Source organism: Puntigrus tetrazona, chromosome 25 (genome assembly GCF_018831695.1).
Source record: "Puntigrus tetrazona isolate hp1 chromosome 25, ASM1883169v1, whole genome shotgun sequence".
Lineage (NCBI taxonomy): Eukaryota > Metazoa > Chordata > Actinopteri > Cypriniformes > Cyprinidae > Puntigrus > Puntigrus tetrazona.
In genome coordinates, this window is record NC_056723.1 from 13604000 (window position 1) to 13624150 (window position 20151).

The 20151-nt window shown below is 39.5% G+C and overlaps 2 protein-coding genes across 3 annotated transcripts; one reads left to right on the forward strand and one right to left on the reverse strand.

Annotated features, from left to right (window-relative positions):
• Positions 1 to 3164: 3164 nt before the first annotated feature.
• Positions 3165 to 10368, forward strand: dbndd1 (dysbindin domain containing 1). Of its 2 annotated transcripts, none has more exons than XM_043227331.1 (4): positions 3165 to 3453; positions 5645 to 5791; positions 6282 to 6419; positions 8599 to 10368. In XM_043227331.1, the coding sequence occupies exons 1-4, from the start codon at positions 3423 to 3425 to the stop codon at positions 8781 to 8783; spliced, it is 501 nt and encodes a 166-aa protein (XP_043083266.1). In that variant the 5' UTR covers positions 3165 to 3422; the 3' UTR covers positions 8784 to 10368. The 2 variants fall into 2 exon arrangements, with proteins under 2 accessions (XP_043083266.1, XP_043083267.1); XM_043227332.1 differs by having other exon boundaries at positions 8611 to 10368.
• Positions 10369 to 11084: 716 nt separating this feature from the next.
• Positions 11085 to 18656, reverse strand: afg3l1 (AFG3-like AAA ATPase 1). Its single transcript, XM_043227330.1, has 16 exons — positions 18337 to 18656; positions 17597 to 17687; positions 17422 to 17522; positions 16701 to 16850; positions 16484 to 16558; positions 16282 to 16406; positions 15657 to 15927; positions 15441 to 15578; positions 15213 to 15366; positions 14962 to 15069; positions 14245 to 14370; positions 13935 to 14045; positions 13520 to 13635; positions 13034 to 13234; positions 12561 to 12755; positions 11085 to 11767 (listed from the first exon to the last, which is right to left on the reverse strand). Exons 1-16 carry the CDS (start codon positions 18445 to 18447, stop codon positions 11543 to 11545), a joined length of 2298 nt encoding a protein of 765 aa, XP_043083265.1. The 5' UTR covers positions 18448 to 18656; the 3' UTR covers positions 11085 to 11542.
• Between the last annotated feature and the right edge of the window lie 1495 nt (positions 18657 to 20151).

The window sequence follows — 20151 nt, forward strand, 5'->3', positions numbered from 1 at the left end:
GCAAAAAAAAAACCCCTGACAAAGCGCCCACGGTTAGAGAGAAAGTCGTGGGAGTTCTTTCAGAAAACTTGAAAGCAGCGCTGTGACACTTGAATAACGAGCTTCTCTGGGAATAGTGTCGTTTTAACGGTGAAGAATAAATAAGTGAGACTATGAGAGCGTCTGTCAAAAAAAGGCAAAGATCCAATTTAATGTTTCCTTTTTCCTAGCAGTGGCCGTGCGATGAATTTAAACATGTTTTTACTCGATTAGTGTAAGTTTTAATAACCATTTTATCCAGCTATAGAGTCCTGTGTAGAGGACATTTCTCCTTTTATAATAAAATTTTCTAAATGTTTGTTATAAATCAACATCTCACAGCAAGCAAATAAGGGATGTTAGATATTATTTAGATATTAGATATTAAAATTGTGCCGCATTTTACTTCCATTATTAAACTTATTTTTCATAGATAGATAGATAGATTTACATACATAGAGCATATATATGGATATTTTATACATTGCATAAAGCAAAATGCTATATTAAACCATTCTGTCATAATTGATTTTTTTTTTTTTAAACTCCATTTTGGCCTTTTCAGTCCTGGCGTCCCGTCACATAACATAAAATCTAATTTTTTTCAATAAAATTTCTCTCTATATATATATACACACACAAAAATGAACTATTCACTTTTATTTCCACACCGCTTAATGCATGCATGAATTATGGGAGTAATTCAGAGTAGTTTAACATTAAAAGAACATTTAAAAGAGTAAAAACTTTAACAAAATAATTTCTGCAATAATATGAATATGAGTGTTAAATATCACTGTAGGTCTACGTAACATATATTGCCTTCATCACGCCGAGTTACAATATTTCAAAGAAACCTCAGAATCATTTTGACAGCAAAACATTCTTGTCACATTAAAAAAACCAAGCACTGCATTTTTCAGCCGTCTGAAAATATGAAGAAGAAAAATACACGGCTCGTTCAGTCAGACCGAAATCAACATTATCTGAAATCATTTGTTCCTGTCTTTGTAAACCAGAAGTGCTGTGACTTTTATTTTTACAAAACCCCATATTTAGTGATACATTCAAAGTCTTTATAATGGCCGGCGTTTTATGGAGTTTTTTATACAGACTGATTTATCAGCATGCTGTAAAACAACAGAACAATCCATTGAACGCATGAATTGCTTTTAGTTTAGCTCTCATATAAAGACATTTTCCACAATCTAATCAATTTCCGATGTTCTACATTATTTCTTTCTTCATTAAATATCTTGTCTTACTAGAAAATATGTCAAACTGGAAGCAAATTAGCTTGTAAATGCTGTTTCATGTTTTCTTCAGAAGATTTTTATGGACCCGAGTGGGCAAAAATGAGTAATTTTACAGCGCACGTCCATAAATTAAGGCCCTGTGTGAAGCTATGGCATTACAGTGAGCCCTCGGCCAGCAGTGCATTACAGCAAAACCAATGGTTTTTGAGGCATGTGAAACCCAGGATATTTAAAAAGAGATATGACTTCGTGAAAGCAGAACATAAGCCTTTTAATGCAGTTAGTAAAACAACGCCAGGCTCACAGTAACGCTTCCTCAAAGTTTAAATTAATTTGATTTTAAAAGACTTTATCCTATTCCTTCTTCAGAGACGGGGATGCAATTGCACAGCTTTGACCGACAAGTTCATGTTAACCTTTACCTGGATCAGACTGTGTTTATTTATGATACCTTTTAGTTAGCTATTCAACTTTGAAACATGAATCAGATCTAAACCAGTGAATGATAACACTTGTAGATACACTAATAATGTACTAAATGTTGTTGTATTATATATATATATAGTTTCATACCGAATTGAATCACAATGTTACAAATGGCAAATGGTTTTCCTACTTTGGGTCAGCGAAGTCAGTCAGGACAATGCAGTTTACTTGGCGGCCATCTTGAGAGCGCACTTAGACAGCTATTTATAATCATGGCGACAACCATCAAACATAAAGACCAGGTTGTGATTTTGGCTCTTTGGATGGCTGAACTTACGTTGGGCACTGCTCTATCCCCCGTTCATTATAAAAATCTATGGTCCAATTAGTAAACCCCTTCCCACAGCCATCGGTCACCTCAATCACCTGTTCAGCTTCAGCTCAAACGTTCAGCTTTCATATACCGAAAATCATGGGTGGATCCATTTGAGACAGACAGTAATGCCAGTTCTCTGCTGAGGAAGGTTAGGGTTTTGGTATTTTAGTTTCATTTCATTTTCGTTCCAAAGGAAGACGTTTCATTCCCCTCAACTTTCTGCAGTGCGTCTAGCTCCACCCGTAAACGCCACAAGCATGTAGAGGCGTCCGCCATCTTGGATCGGTCAACTTGATGTAATGCACCATACTGTAGGGTCGCACAGAGCCGAGGCATTCTGTGCAGGATTGTGGTATCTTTCTAATATTCAGTTATTACTATGGTAAATGACGGCAGGATGATCGTTACAGTGTGGCGGATAGCTTACGTTTAGCGGCCCATAGAAACAGTCGCTTTATGAGGCATCTGGCTCCACCCTTTAGGTTCAGAACGACTCTGCTAGGTACCCGAACGTAAAGGTCCCAAAAAAGTGGTACGGTATGCTGCGCTATTTTGGTACCATTCACAACTTCTGGAAATTGCGATAATTGCATACCCTACTGTACCCTACTCTGTGGAAACTAGATAAACTCTGATTGGCTGCTTTGTTTCTGGATATCGTTCTTGTGGCCCCTTGGGTATTCCTTGGCCAAAAAAAAAAAAAAAAAAACCTACCTGGCTACCCGAGTAATGACACAGACATTTGAAAGTATCTCTATCGCCCACTTGAGTGCTGGAGCTGTAACTACAAGAGCCGCAAGAACCACATGGTAGCTGGCAGCATCTGTTCTCCAGCATTCATTTCTCCGGCCTGCAACTACTAAGTAATGACTCTCTAATGAAGACAACCTATCAAAATCATTTTTAAATGAAGAAAAAATGGATTATAATCATCCACACACAGACATGGCTCTGTTTTCCTCACTTTATCTTATATTGCCAAAACTGTGTTAGATCACTAGACCTTCGCCTGCCATATAAATCCTTTTTTTATTGTCTACGGGCACCTCCCTCCCTCCCTCCCTCCCTCTCTTCCCCCTGTTTTGGTGTGTCATGCAGTATAGCAGTTGTGTAGGGCTGACTGCGTTTCTCTCTAGCGGGACTCTTTATGTGTCACTGTTGTGCGTGCTGCAGTGACAATGGGAGCGAATGTGTGACTGTGCATGTAGGGGTGGGGAAAAGAGAGGGAGAGAGAGAGAAAGCGAGTCGCTAGAAAGAGATAGAGCGCGTACACGAGGCAGGAGGCGCTCCCTCTAATCCCGGCTGCGACGCCAAACAGCATTGCACCGGCTGTTACAATAGTCTTAATGGAGGCTCAGGCAGACTCTGGTGCTGCAGGTAAGAGCAAACATTTCTTCAGCCGGCATGCTGCGATGCATTTAAACGCGCACTCCCATTGAATTCAATAGCCTGCTGTAAGAGCTGCCACCATGTCTTTTTTTTTTTTTCTTGGATGCACAGACAAAGCAAGCAGTCAGAGGAAGCCGGTAGTGCTCAGTGGCTGGCAGCTTGCATTTATGCACATGGGAAAAGGCAAAGCAACTTGGATACATTTAGGGTGGTGGCTTGTGAATTATAGCAGAAATGTCAGACGATTACTAGAACTGCTACGCGAATAAACGACAAAGGTCAAGAGCGAGGGGATTTTCGGACGCAAGCCTTTTTGAGAATTTGACATTGAGTTGCATCTTTTGCAGCGGTTGATTTGGGACAATGGGAGTCGGGTACCACTGGGTGCTGCTAAAAATATAATTCATCTCGGCTTGAATGGTTTAGATGGAGAGCTTTTTGGAATACACAAATATATCCCAATCCACGCACCAATATTTGCATGGCTGGCACGCACAAAAGGAGAACAAGCCAGCGGAATCTGCTGTGTGTGGGCTAAAGAGAGGTGTGAGATAGGGAGGGATGACCCGCAGACTGCGGAGAACGGCCACAGCTGGAAAAGTCTCTATCATCACATAATAGATTCTTGAGATGTGGGACAAAACATGCTAGAGAAGTGAAAAATAAGTTTGCGTACTGAGAAATTTGACAAATGTGTCAAATGCGTTCTGGTATTCTCTAAGGTTGAACGCAATCTCCTGCTACTACTCGTTTTTTGGGTCATGCTAATGTTATTTTTTAGTAATTAAAATAAATTTATGTGAAATCACCAACAAATTAGTCGTGCTTTCTCAAATTTTAATAAATTCTATTATTTCCTATTTTGTGAGCCCACAAAGTAACCCCAACTGTGTAAAAATAATACATTACATAATGTGAAATAGTTTTTTTGGTAAAAAAAAAAGAAGTAAAATTTTAAATTGTATTCAAAAGTTTTACTGCATAATACAAAAATATGTGTTCCAAAAATACATATTCAGTTGTCCACTTGTTTTCTTGTCCCATGTGTGTAATTGAACTGCCTTCAATGATATAAAATGCTTGTCTGCTTTGACTACTGCCGCAAGAAATCAATAGAGGGCTGAAAGCTCTTTAAACACTCAGGGAAACACAAGCATCTTCTGTTTCACTTCTTTGGCAACCGCTGACAAACCCCATTAGAGAACGAGACATGGAAAGCAAGAGATTCGCTGTAGACATAAACTGTGATTGAGAACACCAGAGCAACTGCATAGCAGTGCTCAAGCTAGTACAAAATAACATCCACCCAGAACACCATAATGACTAGTAACGTGCTAACAAATTATGAGAACACCCTAACAATCGCATAGCAGAGCACTGGCAACATTTTAGTAACCATTTAGCAATGTGCTAAAAGCCATCCAAGAACACATAGCAAACACTTAGCAATTAGCTAAAAGCCACCCTGAACATGCTAGCAAACAGTACTTGGTAACAACTAAGAACATTTTAGCAACCACTTAGCAATGTGCTAAGAGCTATTCAGCACACCACGCAACCACTTAGCAACATGCTAACAGCCATCTAAAACCAAAAATAGCATAGGCTGGTTATGTATGTTTCAAAGCCAGCTTTAAAACACACCAAACCAGCATATGCTGTTTTTTCCAGCAGGGATCTTAGCAACCACATAGCAATGTGCTAACAGCCATCCAGAACACTCTAGCAACTTTATAATCTAAAAATGCATTAAAAACCACTTAGCAGCTACACAGCAATCAAACACTTTAGCAACACCGTATCAACATGTTAACAGCAACATAGCAATGCGCTAACAACCATCTAGAACACCCTAGCAACTGTCTAAAGCAGAAATGCACTAACAACAATTATCAGCTACATAAATTCCCTGGCTACCACCCAGAACACCCTAGCAACCATATCAACCTTATTTTTGCAATATGTAAGTAAGCCATGTGAGACCTCCAGTTCATTAGCTGCTGTAGGGAAATAATACGATGAATAAGAAAGTGGTTCTCAACTCTAGTCTTTGAAGTCAACTTTCTTGCAGAGTTTAGCCTCTTTTATTTTATATATATATATATATATATATATATATATATATATATATATATATATATATATATATATATATATATATATTTTTTTTTTTTTGTAGAGCCACTTAGAGATCGAGAGTTCCAGAAGCTTCTGAAGTCCTCCAGCTCTGCCAGTCTCACCAGCGAGGCATCCCACAATGCCTCAGGAGAGCATGTCGGTACCCCGTCACATCATGGCAGCCAGGTGCTGATCACAGAGAAACGACGTGAGTGAAACACTGACCTGTCAAAAGCACATGCTGGTTATTTCATCCCAGTCAAAACAACAGACTCATTTTCTGCAACTTTAGTTTCAAGTAATTATAAATTATTAACTTAATTACTGCCGACAGACAAGACAGAGCAGGTTAATTCTGGCATGAAACAAGGTCTCAGCTCAATTTTTCTAATTTTGAAAAAAAAAAGAAATACAATTTTATTTAAACCCTGGAAAGATTTCAATACTCAATTTTTTTCAAGTTTAAATCCACTGAAAATCTCCTCTACTGTCTTGATTTGTTTGTCTGACAAGATGGTGAGTTATATTTTGAAGATCCCTTCACAAATACAAATACCTGCCCCCTATGTTACTGTTGCTATGTATGAAAAAAGCAGAAACTGACAACACACCATCAGACGATAGAGCAGATAACTTCTGGTGTGGTCATCTGGTAATAGTAATGTAGTTACATTCTGCTATCTTCTGCCTGATCTCAGAGCCTCTCAGCAGTGTGTCCTCTCTGGAGGTACACTTTGACCTCCTGGACCTGACGGAGCTGACAGACATGTCTGACCAGGAGCTGGGGGAGGTGTTTGCAGATTCAGATGAGGAGAACCATACAGAATCCCCAGCAAGTGAGTCAGCTAAGTTTTTTTCCAGGAGCTTTAAAGTGAAATCACTCCAGTCCTCAAACATATTCTTTAGAATCTCATTTAAAAATTAAAGTGGGAGAAATAGAGCGCTGCAGGGATGATGACATATTTTTGTAGGTCAACCCAGAAGTTAGCAACCCCCAGTTCCCTCGACAAGAAACCAAGTGAAAATAAGCCCTGTGGCCAGGTTAGGCTATAAACAAACTACAACATGGCTGCATTACCTAAATACTGTGCAGAATTTCTTTTATTTGTTTTTGCAAAACCATGAGACACAATCAAGGCAGTAAAAATACACTAGTGAGCAGATGACGTTTGGTGTGATGATGTTTAATGTCCCTGACAACCTCTGGTGTCCCGTTAGCAAGTTGTTAATAACCACATAATTCAAGAAAAGTAATACTTTTATATTTCATTCAGTATAATGAAATGTGAAAATATCTTGAGCTTGTGTTAACCGTATCAAGTACCTTCTATCAGGCATTTAGCCAAAAAACCTTCAAACTGGATGTGCAAATATGCTAACTAATTTCTGTTCTCATTCCTGCAGCACTCCATTGTCTATGACTGAATGTTCAATGAGAAGCTAGACAAATAAAACGGATGGATAATGTTTTGAGCAGTAGACTATGTTGGATACTTGGCTGCTGCCACAGTTCAGTGATTCCATGGAAATCTACAGTGAGCACATTATTATTTGATTAAGTTCTGAGCTGAAGTGCACAAATGTGTACATATTAAATATTTAAACTATGAGGCAATGTCAGTGGTATTCTTAGCAATCCAGATTAGCATTACCTCGAACCTGCCGCTTAAATGTTATGCTCCCTGGTCTCTAAGTTATGTGAAAAACATTAGTCTAAACCTCCAAAATTGTCAGTACTTAAAATGAAGACTGAGGGGGATTTATATATGTATATATATTTACATTTTAAAATTTAATCACCTCATATTGTAGCTATACATAAAACTAAACTTTAAATAAAAAAACTATAATGTCTATCACTCATGTAGCTTCAGAATGCTGAGTCTCATTGAAAATGAATGACATCCGGATGCTTTGTTTTTTTCTTCACTACAAATCCCTGTCAGTGTGAACATCACTAAAGACAGCATGTTGAGGAGTCAAACAGACATGACTCATGTGAGCTCTGTTCCAAAATCTAGTGATCTGCTTTGCTCTCTTCTGCCTAAATTGGTAGCAAGTCTCTAAAGCAGCATATGTCAAGGAACCACTTAAGTAGGTTTAAATATCCCATAATTTGAAGCAGCTCGGGGACTGTTTTAAGGGGTGACCAGGGGAGAAAATGGCCACTGTAAACTTAAGTGTGGCCACCCTTGACCACTTAGTTCAAACCCCCCTGGTTCCCAGGGATCAATATCCTACAGAGTTTAGCTCCAACTTGCCACAAAAATACGTGGCTAAAAGTTTCTAGTTATCCTGAAAACGATGTGATTAACTGGTTCAGGTTTGTGTAACAGAGCTGGAAATAAACTCTGCAGGATGGTAGCCATCCAGGAGCAGGCTGGACACTCCTGCCTAAAAGTCAACCCTGCTTGTGATGGCATACCCTCCTCCAGACGTCTTTCCAACCCTGCTACCTGCAACTTAAGTAATCCTGAATACCTTGATTTGCTGGTTTAGGTGTGTTTGCTCAAAGGTGCAGCTAAATTCTGCGGGACTGCAGCCTTCCAGAAGCAGAAGGTTTGGCTACCCCGTTGCAGGGATGTCCAACCAGGTCCCTGGAGCGCTACCACCCTGCAGAGTTCAGTTCCACCGCTTCTCCAACATACCTGCCGATAATTATCAAGCAACACTGACCACCTTTTTCAGCTGGTTCAAGTGTGTTTGATTGGGCTTGGAGCTGAAATTTGCAGGACAGTAGCCCTCCAGGAGCAAAGTTGGAGATTTTACTAATCCTTTTCAAATGCAAGTAAAAGAGTTGTATTAAAATGTTTATGTGAAAAGTACTTTGGAATTGAGCCAAAATGAAAGGTGGGTTAGAAGACAACTTCTAAATTTTGCTGCCCACCCTGTTGGAACAACATGAGTTGACCCATGGTACCTTAAAATGCCATTATGGTTGGCAACTGACTAGGTTTTGGAACAGAAATATGGCCAGTGGTTATGAAGGTGTTTTTCATTAGTTGGTTTTGTAAGTTTATCCCGCAGATCGCCAGCAGCCACCATTACCTAGATTTCCACACAGCGGTTACGTCCGTTCACCCTCCTGGACCCGCGGTGGAAAAGGGGAACAGCAACCAAGAGATCGAAAGCACCACAGTGACTCCGAAAACACAGAACCAATGTTGAAGATAGAGCGCTCGCAATCCCAGCAGCCTTGAGCCAGGGACAGCTACAGGGGCTTATAAAGAAAATAAAGCCCTTGTGCGGAAAGTGGAGGTTCCTTCTTAAACAAGAAGATGAGGAACTCTTGGGATCCCACCTAAAGATAATGCAATCCCTTTGTCCATTATGGACAAGAAGAGAGCTCCAAAAAGCTGGGGTAAGTGTAGACTCTTCCTCAAGATGGAACAGACTTCATCCAACTAGGATTTTGGAACGCTCCTTTGGGACCGAGTTACTTTCAGTCTTCTCCATGTGACTTCTGCATATGGAGAACTTGAAGCATGATGTAGCATTATGGACAACACTGGCTCAAGCAAAGTGAATCTAAGGAGCAACTGAGGAATTCCTCAGTGATTCGAATATTCAAGGAACTGTTTAAAGAACAGCGCGATGTCTCGAAACAGCAACTGTGATAAGACATTTCTAAAGAACCTACATAGTTCAAGACAAGGCAATGCAGAGAAGTTACAAGAATTCCCAACAAAAGTGTCCTTCGAGGAGAATCTGCATGAAAATAGGGAAACCCAGAAACAAAGTGAAAAAATCCTGTAAAAAATTCATGCCTTAGGCCTGAAACATACCCTGCACAAGTACATGAATGCAGACACTTTGAGCTACACAAGATTGATTTGACACACTTTGCGTTTCAGAATTTGTCAGAAGAGAATTCATATTGCACTGGGTTCTCACCTTCACCGACCTAGTATTAGCATGAACCTGTGGAGCTTGATATGGAAGGCCACTTTCTATGGACTTTAGCTCCAACCTGCCCCAACATATTAGATAGAATTGGATAACCCTGCATAAGCAGTTTTCCCTGGTCAGTTTTATCCTTTAAGGCAGTGCTTTCCAACCCTGCTCATGGAGACACACCAACAGCACACATTTTTAAACACTTGCTGAATCAAATACACTTGATTAATCTTCTCAGCTCATTAGTACTGCAAAACCTGAACGGATAAGTCAGATAAGGGATACATCGAAAAAGTGATGGTGCTGGTACTGTTGGTGTGCCTCCATACATAGTGTTGAATTGGAGCATCCTGCTGAATGTGTTCTTTTACTTTCGACCAACGTTTTGTTGGTAATTATTGCCCCCTTGAGTACTGAGAACGCACATTGCATATGTACAGCAAGACCACACAAGCATTCTGACTGGTGTAGAATATGTTTCTGGCCTAATTAATGAGTACAGCAAGTTGCACTTGAATTGATGAAAGGGAGAATAATCTTTTAGCAATATGTTTTTAACCACTCTGTATCGTTCAATGTCATTAATAATTTCAAACATTCAAAGCCTGATCCACATATAATCCTAAAAGTAAAAAAAAAGCTATTGGGTGGGAATTCCAAATGCAAACCCCTGAAAGTACAATTCTGTTGTACAAATTTCTGGACTATCAAAAAAAGTTGTACTGCATTTGTCATCAGGGTTATTACAGGGTTCAACGATGTCAAGCATGATCTATACACAGGGTCACATTGGAGAAGAAATTTACAAACTACCAGAATCATTAACAAGTCTGCCAACTCAAGGAGGTCAGAAATCTAACAGGAATAAACGTGAAATGTCAAAGATCAGATTGTTTTCCCTCTTTTTCTTTCCCTAATCCTTTTTTACTGTATTCATTACTGTAGAACACAGGTCTTGTGATACAACACCCTCTCAATTAGCTCTAAATAGAGACAGCATGGTACGAATTAATTTAATAGATTTTATGGTCAGCACTGGTCAGGCAGACACCAAAGCATGCTACACGTGACATGCAACTCAAGAGGTTCGCATTTCAGACTAAAGAACAGTCCAACAAACAGTGCTTTTGTCCGTGGAAATGCCTTTTGAAAAGAATATCCACAAATATAAACTGGGCTTTTACACTCTTTCATGATTGAACAACCAGAAATAATACCAAGATTGCATTTTGAGATAGCACTGATTCTGGATGCTACTTGGCTAACTCTCACCCATCTAAAATGGGAGCGTCCCTCATGAACAGAATGCTTGGAAGAGGAAGTAAATCGTCTAGCTATGCCCTACTTCTGCTGATGTCAGTGTAGACTGTATGGTGCCTAGATATACAATTAATCGAAATTGCAAGTGTTAGAAGTGTTTTTGCCCATTCTACAGATTAGAAACCGAGTATATAGCCATTGAGAAGTGTTGAATTCATAAATACGTATACTAGGATGCACCGAGTTTCAAGCTGCAAAAATGACCCAATTAATTCTAAGGGTCAGATGACGACACTTTTTTTTGTGCATGTGTGCAAGAAAACACTTTCACTTTGTGAAAAACGTATGAAACGACTCCTTTAATTTAATTAAATATTCACGATTTCGCTTTCAAAACTTTTTTCTTCTTCTTATAACACAAATGAAAGACGTACACATACATTTCTTACACTTCTATTAAGAGGAGGAGAAGAATAAAAATGATAGAATTGAGGTTATGATATTGAAAGATAAAAAAAGAACTAATAAGATATTTTTAACGTTTTTGATCCGGCATAAAGAGTTGGTGTTGGCTGTTAAAGTTTATCAGGCGTAGTTTATGCCGACATAATGCAGAGATTAAGGCATTTCAAATTCAGTAAAATTTCCTTGCTTTGAGTTAACAAGGGAAGTGAAATGCGAATACCAACAAAGTTCACAATCTTCCTCTTTTAAGCCAAGAAGACTCCGCTATCCACAGGAGTTTCCACAGTAAGGCAAGTGTCAGAGGCAGGTGAAAATTATTTCGAGAGCTGTCTTTAATTTAAGCAGCTTGTTTTTCCTGTGAAGCTGGAGGTTCTTCCTGGGTATCTCCTCTCTCTTGGTTCCAGTCCTTCAACCCTTCAGGAAGACTTGTATCTTCCTCAAAGCTTCCAGTGCCTTCCACGAACTCCTCATATGTGGACTTCTCCTCAAATGGCCTGGGCCCGAGCAGCTCTACCATATCAGCTTTGTCCAGAACTTCTTTTTCCAGCAAGCGTTTACCGACCTATTCACAAAAACAAATGCATGTTTGTATTAACCAGACTACCTGAGTACTTCGTGCTTGAAATATTTAACGCCGAGTTGTTCTAAATCCTGGGTTATTTTGCTTTCGTGTTTTACACTGCTCATAGTTTTCCCAGGGATTACAATTTTATTATTATTTTATGTATTCATACGCTGATGTTGCACACTCTACATTCAAGTTTCTTCCAATGAAACTGAAGAGTTTTCCCATTACCATTTGACAAATTTCCCCTCCAGCCCCTGAATATACCGTTTACATGCTGTGCTCCTGTCACATTGCAAAGCACGTGAATGTGAGGAATGAAACTAGATGTCTGTTGCTAAGCATTTAGTTTCACACAGTAAAATTTGCCACTGCAATGCAGGGTTAACACAGCAGAAGCATTTCCAGAGGCTTTAGCCCCACTTCTAAATTACAATCACAAAATGTCCCAGGGTTTAAAGCAGGGTTTTGAATGACGATAACCCAGGGTTAAGCACAATGTGAAAAGCCCTCTCTCAAATCAAAAATATAAACCTCAAAATATGAACTAAAACTCTGATTTAACACATTTGAAGAATATACATCTACTTTGCCTTAAAAAAAAAAAAAAAAAAAAAGTTACCAAGGACTGAACCCTGAGGCACTCCACAGGCCATCATGTCTGGCATCTCTGGCATGACTTTGAGGGTTGTTGTAATGCAGCTAGATGCCACTCTTAAAAGCTATGACTCCAAGCGAAGCCCACCGTTTCCCAGCATAAAGTAATAATCAAGCTGTTGGTGGTTCTCACCATTTCCACCTGGTCGTGTTTCTCAGTGATGAGGTCCAGTGTTCTCTTGAAGGCCCGGTCGACCAGATCTCTGACCTCCTCATCAATGAGCTCTGCAGTAGCCTCGCTGTAGGGCTTCTCCAGAACCATCTCACCCTGCCGGGGCAGGTCAAATGACACCTGCCCCACTTTCTCACTCATGCCAAACTGAACAATCTACAATGGAAAGTAGAGGAGGAAAACGGTCAAAAAAATTCATTTGTAAAGTTATAGGTTGAAAGTCTCAAGAAGCAATCAATGGGCTATCACCACTATGTTGATTAATCATTACCTGCCAGAACAGTCGAATAAACAGTGATTGTTAGCAGATTAACAAAACATCTATTAGTTTCAACTGTACTCCAAAACGGATTGTTCCTGTAGGTATTGTACCCACATAAAAGCTTCTGTTAAACCACTGAATATACGATACAAAGAAAGTGCAATCTCTCTACCTGAGCATATGCTGACTGTGTGACCTTCTTAAGGTCGTCGTGAGCCCCAGTCGTAATCCTGCCAAAAAACACCTGCTCGGCTACACGGCCACCAAGCATCATACACATCCTGTCGAACAGCTGCTCCCGTGTATATAAATACTGCTCTTTTGGAAGGTACTGTGCATAGCCCAAACCTTTCCCTCTTGGAATTATGGAAACCTAGAACATAAAAACAGGAAATGAGAGACCAAACCCAATACGTTTCACTAAAACGATTCAAAGAGGAATAACTCTAACTGAACTATAGAGTTACAATGGTAATGCTGGTGGCGTAACACGATGCTCATAGTTTATACAAAGTCAGCATTGTTAACTTTTTTCCAAAGCAAAGACAATGACACAGAAATTCTTTCTCAACTGAAGCTAAAATGTGCGTTATTTATTTTGTTTGGTTACTTAAACTGTGTCAAAGGGATTTAAAAATCTTTTGGGAAATAATATCACCTTGAGCAATGGGTCAGCATGTTGGAGAAACCAGCCCACTACAGCGTGCCCTGCTTCGTGATAGGCCACAGTCTTTTTCTCAGTGGGTTGTAAAACCTGAGTCTTCTTCTCCAGACCTGTAACGTGAGAAATGTATTTTAATTTTAAATTTAGGACAGTTAAAGCTGCATAAGCCAACTCAAGCAATCATACAGGGAAAGCTTTGGCGCCAATACAAAAAAAAATGGATTAAGAAAGTCTATATTCCTACTTTGTGTAATCTAATGGAAAGAAGAATGTAGGTAAGAAGAAGAATGGGACCCAGGACTGAACCCTGAGGTACACCACAGGTGACGTCACTAATAAGACTTGCAGATAGAAACGTGCACATCATTGTTAGTAGGACATGCTGTAAAATCTAAGCTGGTCCGTTTACCTCCGATGACTCTGTCGATAGCCTGATCAAAGTGCTTAACGTTGATTGATTCATTTAGATGTCTGGCAGCAATGAGAGCTGCTTCATTACAGACATTCGCAATATCAGCACCTAGAGGAGAGAAAAAATTGGGTCTTTATATAGCAAATACACGGTAATATTACGGCTGCGCTTATGTTTACTTAATTACCATATCAGCTAAATCAGCCTACGCTCACGCATTAATTTCAAATATATAATTATCATGCAACATATAATTTTCCTGCTAAGGCCTGCACATTTATTCGGTTCAATAGGAATTCTCACTCACCAGTGAACCCGGGTGTAGCAGCAGCCATCTTCCTCGCAATGGCATCACGGTCCAGATTTGGGTCCAGTTTGAGTGGCCGGAGATGCACTTTGAATATGGATGCTCGACCCTTAATATCAGGAGGTCCTGAAGGATCGACAGAGTACAAACCTTAGAGGTAGAATACTTGTCCTAAGCCCACGACACGTGAATATTATTAGTGTTCGACAGTATGGTACAGTTATGTAAAGAACACCCTAATTGCCATCTTTACTTGATTGGAGTGTTTTTAGGCACAAGAACAGAAAAGAACGCATATTGAGTTATTAAATACACTACTATATATATTTTTTTGGGGGGATTTGCGCACTCCCATGTATATAAGCCAATGTAAATAAACTCACGGACAGGAGAGTAGAACGAGTGGAGGTTGCATCACCCAAATTCTAGTCCGATTCCAGTCAACAAATCAAGGTTCTGCAGTGCATTTAGCTCCAACCTTTCGGATCTCTTTGCCGTGTTAGGTACCCTTATGGATTTGCCATTTTGGTACCGTTCACAACGGAAACGGACATAATTGCGAACCATACCGTAGACACCGTAGAAACCAGCCATTAAGCTTAAATATTCTGCAGATACCAAGCTGGTGAGGAGGGTTCATTACTGGAGCTCAAGCAGTTTTAGCTGATGACCCCTGATATAATATATATATATATATATATATACAGACGTTCTTACCCAAGTATATCTGTCTGTCAAACCTCCCTGGTCGCATCAGCGCAGGGTCAAGGACATCCGGCCTGTTCGTACCAGCCAGAACTACAACATTTGTACTTGTATTGAAACCTGTAAAAACAAAAGTAATTATAACGTTACAAGGATTTTTTGGATTAAAAACAAGTCAGATCTCAACATCGTTTTCCATAAATTCCAAATTATTTACACGAATCTCTCCTATAAGCTCTTAATCAGACCCCCGGGCCGCTTACCGTCCATTTCCACCAACAGCTGATTAAGTGTGTTTTCCTGTTCACTCTGCCCACCGAAATTCCTTCCGCCCCTTTTCCTCCCCACAGCGTCAATCTCATCAATGAAGAGGATGCACGGGGCGTTCTTCCTCGCCATAGCAAACATGTCTCTCACCTAACGAAGAACAAGAAAAAGTAAGTTACAGGTCAACAATTCTCCATTTTAATGGCCCTACGGTTCAAACTTACTCTGGCTGGACCAACTCCAACAAACATCTCCAGAAACTCTGAACCGTTGACCGTAATGAAGGGGACGTTCGCCTCTCCGGCGGTAGCTTTAGCGAGCAGCGTTTTACCTGTTCCCGGAGGACCAGACAGCACAGCCCCCTGAAAAAACACAGAGCATTAATTAATAATAACGTTCTGCCGATAACCTCCACTTGCTTTCCTTCTGCGAGGTCACACCTTTGGGATCTTAGCACCTAAATCCTGGTACTGCTGTGGGTTCTTTAGGAAATTGACGAACTCCATGATCTCCACCTTGGCTTCTTCACATCCAGCCACATCCTTGAACTTGACTTCTATATTGTCCTTCATCATCTTGGCGGTTGATTCGCTCATGCTGAAGGGCCCGCCCCTTCCTCCGCCCATCCCTCCTCCCATTGGCCCACGTCGCAGAGTGAAAAGCAAAAAGCCAATTAAAAGCAGGGTGGGAATGAAACTCATCAGAAAAGACCTGGAGAAAGAGAAAAATATAGTAGCAAAATATGGATTTGTATTAGTTAGGAGCAGATCAGCATATTACTACGATTTCTGAAGGATCACGTGACTCCGAAAACTGGACTAATGATGTTGAATGAAGAACAAATAGCATAAATAAATTGCATTTTATAATAAATTACATTATATTGCTTTTATTGTATTTCTCATCATACAAATGCAGTCTTGAGGGCCAAAAGCGACCTAAAAACGTTATTATTTTTTTTTAAATCACCAAATATTTGAACTACAGTTTTACGTATGCATGCAAAATAAAACCAACAGATAAAACCACGAAAACGTATTTTAGAAAAGGCCACGGCAGGCTCACCCGTCACTCTCGGACATGTAGACCACCGCTGCTCTATTGGACGCCTCCAGTCCCAGCTCATAGTGAGCGGCTTCCAGGTTCCTCTCAAACGTGTCCACGCTGCCGATGTTAAACCACACGTAGCCCTGAAGGAACACAACGACGTATCAGTGCCGTTCCACAAAGACACGAGCTGCTGCTCAGCAAACGGGCTGCCACTCACTCCTTCAGAGCTGTCAGCTCCAGGGACCAGGATGACCCGGACAAACTGTTTGTTCACCACCTCCAAGCGGTCCACCTGAGCGGAAAAACTGATTTTAAAAACCACAAAACAGCCCTTCACTGCGTGCTGTGACCCTCGAAGACAACAAGACACGCAACAAACATCTATGGGTACCGAGCCACAACTCTTTCTGTTAAACCACAGATGTTGTTCTCACCAGTCCTCGGTCCAGGTACCGATGGACGAAATCCTTCCAGGTTATCTCTCGGCCGGGATCTCTGAGGTAGAGGTACAGCATGAGCGACGTGACGCCTCCCAGTGTGATCAAAATATAGCGGAAATCCTTATCGTCCCACGGTACGTCCCCCTGAGTCACATATTTAAAAAAAAAAAACCATCAATCTGACTGAAATGGTGTTAAAACGCATGCGTTCTGATTTGTTCAAGAAGATTAAAAAAACCACATAATACATAGAAATTATTATTTAAAAAAAAACATGGACATTAAAAAGAAACGATACCGTGATATAAACAAAAAGAACTTGGCCTAGAGAATCTCAATCTTTTTACAAAAGCGTTACAAAAACATGAATCTTACTGCCATAATTAGTGCCTTCAAACAATTAATTGCATCCAAAATAGGTTTTTGTTGACTTCATATTCCACACACAGTATATTTTGAAAGTATTTACATGTATATACATAGATATTTGTAATTTTTCATCAGTGGTTCTCAAACTTTTTTCAGTGGCGTACCTTCTTCTAAATACCCCACTGTTATTTTTTTTTATTTTTAAGTTTTTCTAGTCTTAATAATTGTGTTTTATGTCATACTCTTACCATTTCTCATATATATACATATATATATACACACACACACACATATATATATATTATGTATACAAATAACTTTATTTTGCAGGCAATTAAACGTTTACCTGTAATAATCGACTCTTCCAGTCTTTCCTCCCTCCTTTTCTTCCTCCTCCTCCTCCTCCTCCTCCTCCTGGCCGAAGCTCTGGTCGACTTGCTTTATCATCTGAGGGTTTTATGACAGTTTAGAAATATAATTCAAGTGAAAAATACCGTGACACATATGGAGAAACAGCTCACCTTTCGGAGCGTCGGTGGAATAAGAGAAGAGCGGGAATGTGTAACGCTTCCCTGCGGATGATACTGGTCTAATGCGGTTCAGGGCTAAAAACTGAGGAAGAAAGGAAGAGGTATTATGAGCTGAATTATGAATCATACTTGAAACATACAGTGGTGGCCAAAAGTATTAGAACCCTAGTATTTTCCCCAAACAGTTTTTTGAATCTTTAAACATTAGTTTATGATCATCATCCGGAAACAAAACAAACCGAGACAGACTAAACCCAGAAGAACTGTGCCGACGTCTCCAAGATGCTTCTAGAAACCTATCTGCAAAGCTACTGTACAGTACTGTAAAAGTTAAAAAGAGAGGATGCTGTCAAAAAACAAATGTCTTAAACAGATTTCCTTAACTTTTATTAACTAAATTAAATCAACATTTGGTTTGTAGGCCAAAAAAAAACCGTCACTGGATTATTACAATCAATGAAAAAAAGCTTATTCATCTTGACGCAGTTGTGTTACGTCATAACACAATGAATTACATCATAAACACACGTCTGGAATGTGTGTATGACAGATGCACAACATTATATACACACACATACGTATACACACTCACAAAAAGACCAAGGCCCTAGTATTTAAGGTGAAAAGAGCTGATATGATAGACCGGTATGTGTGTGTGTGTGATGAAGTATAAACACATGTCCTCTCTCTCTCTCTCTCTCTCTCTCTTTCTGTCTATGTCTCTCTCTCACCCGCGGATGAGCAGCAGTGAGTCTCGCCGCGGCTCCGGTTTCGAGGCGCAGGAAAGCTCTGGACCCGGAGCGCACAGAAGCCGCGGCGGCCGCGGAGAGCAGCCCTGCCATGAGCGCCACACTTCAGCCCGAATCCCTCACTGCAGCCTCTCTGAATCGAGCCCCATGACTTGTGCAACTGCTGCTCTGAATGACATTTCCACCAACAAGCCCCCAAAGGCCCCTCTGCGTGACGCCTGAAAGAAATGTCGTTTCTTTTCTTTTTAAAAAAGTATATATTTGGCTAAATAAGGAATTATATTTATTAATTGCGCTTTGTAGGTTATAATTATTATTATTATTATAGTTTTTGTTAATACACTTCCATCGAGAAGTTTTAATTTAGCTTTGAACGGGCAGTACAAGCAGACTTTGGGTCCTATGCCGATCGCGCATAGCGTGACGGCGTTTCTTTTTCAAGCGCAAACCCCGCCCCGCCGCCGATCCTGAGCATTTAATTGGTTGCGTAAATCACGTGGAAAGCGTCTCTCTTCCTGCAGGGGGCGCTGAGCCGCTTCTGTCTCCAGTCCTCTCAAAAACAAAGACGTGTTTTGTCTTGTTGCAGGTGCTTGCACGTTCAGAGACGTGATAGTTAATTAAAATATCTCTAGAAAAGGAATATGTAATACACTAAATACAAACCACTATCAGCTACCGTGCTGAAAAAGCAAATAAGTGCGCCAAACATCTTTTTTTTTTTACATAAATGGCAAAAAATGATGACAAACTATCTTCAGATAATCAGATGAAAATAAAAATTATAAAAGGCAATGCTAACCTCGTTTTATTTAAAGTGCTGTAATATATATCGAGAATATATATATATATATATATATATATATATATATATATATATATATATATATATATATATATATATATATATATGTGTGTGTGTGTGTGTGTGTGTGTGTGCTTCATCTCAACGTTTAAAACTTGTTAAAAAAATGAAAGCTATTAAAATATTTGCCCATAAACCATATAAAAATTATTCAATTGTCTATAGATTTTTCTATATAAATAATATCGAAATAAAGATACAAAATATCTTTATCTCTTATTAAGCGCGTTTTAGTTACCTCCAGTAGGGGGCGTAGTTTCACGGCGGAAGGTTTAATTATAGGTTAAATGTTAAATTATATATTTTTTTGCGTTTTTAAACATCTCTTTGTTCAGCCAAACACAAAGGAAGAAAGTTTGTAACCAGGCCGTTTTGGCCACCATTGACTTCCATTGTAGAAAAACAATATTATGGAGGTCAAAAGGGACCAAAACCGCTTGGTTACAAACTTTCTTTGTGTTCAGCAGAACAGAGAAATTCATACATGTTTGGAGCCACTTGACCGCGAGTAAATGATGACAGAGTTTTCATTTCTGGGTGAACTATAAGTTACAGACAGATGTGTTTGTTCAGGGCTGTAGCTGAACTTTAATGCATCACTTTAACAAATCAATTATAAATACGCCTGGGTTAGTTTATATGTGGAGTTCACAAAAAACCTAAAAGAACATCTTTCACTGTAGAATAACATTTACGTTGAGGTTTAAAAATTATATATATATATATATATATATATAATGTGACAAGAAAACATTTTAATAACCAATCAAAACAGCTTGCATTCAAAAAACAGCTAAAAGCTTTATTAATATAAATAATATTATGTCTTTATGTCTATGACAAATTCAGATTAGAGTATATCAATTTTTATTATGTAGCGATTACAAAACAGATTTTTTTATAAAGATATTTTCACAAAAGACAAGTCCTTTTCT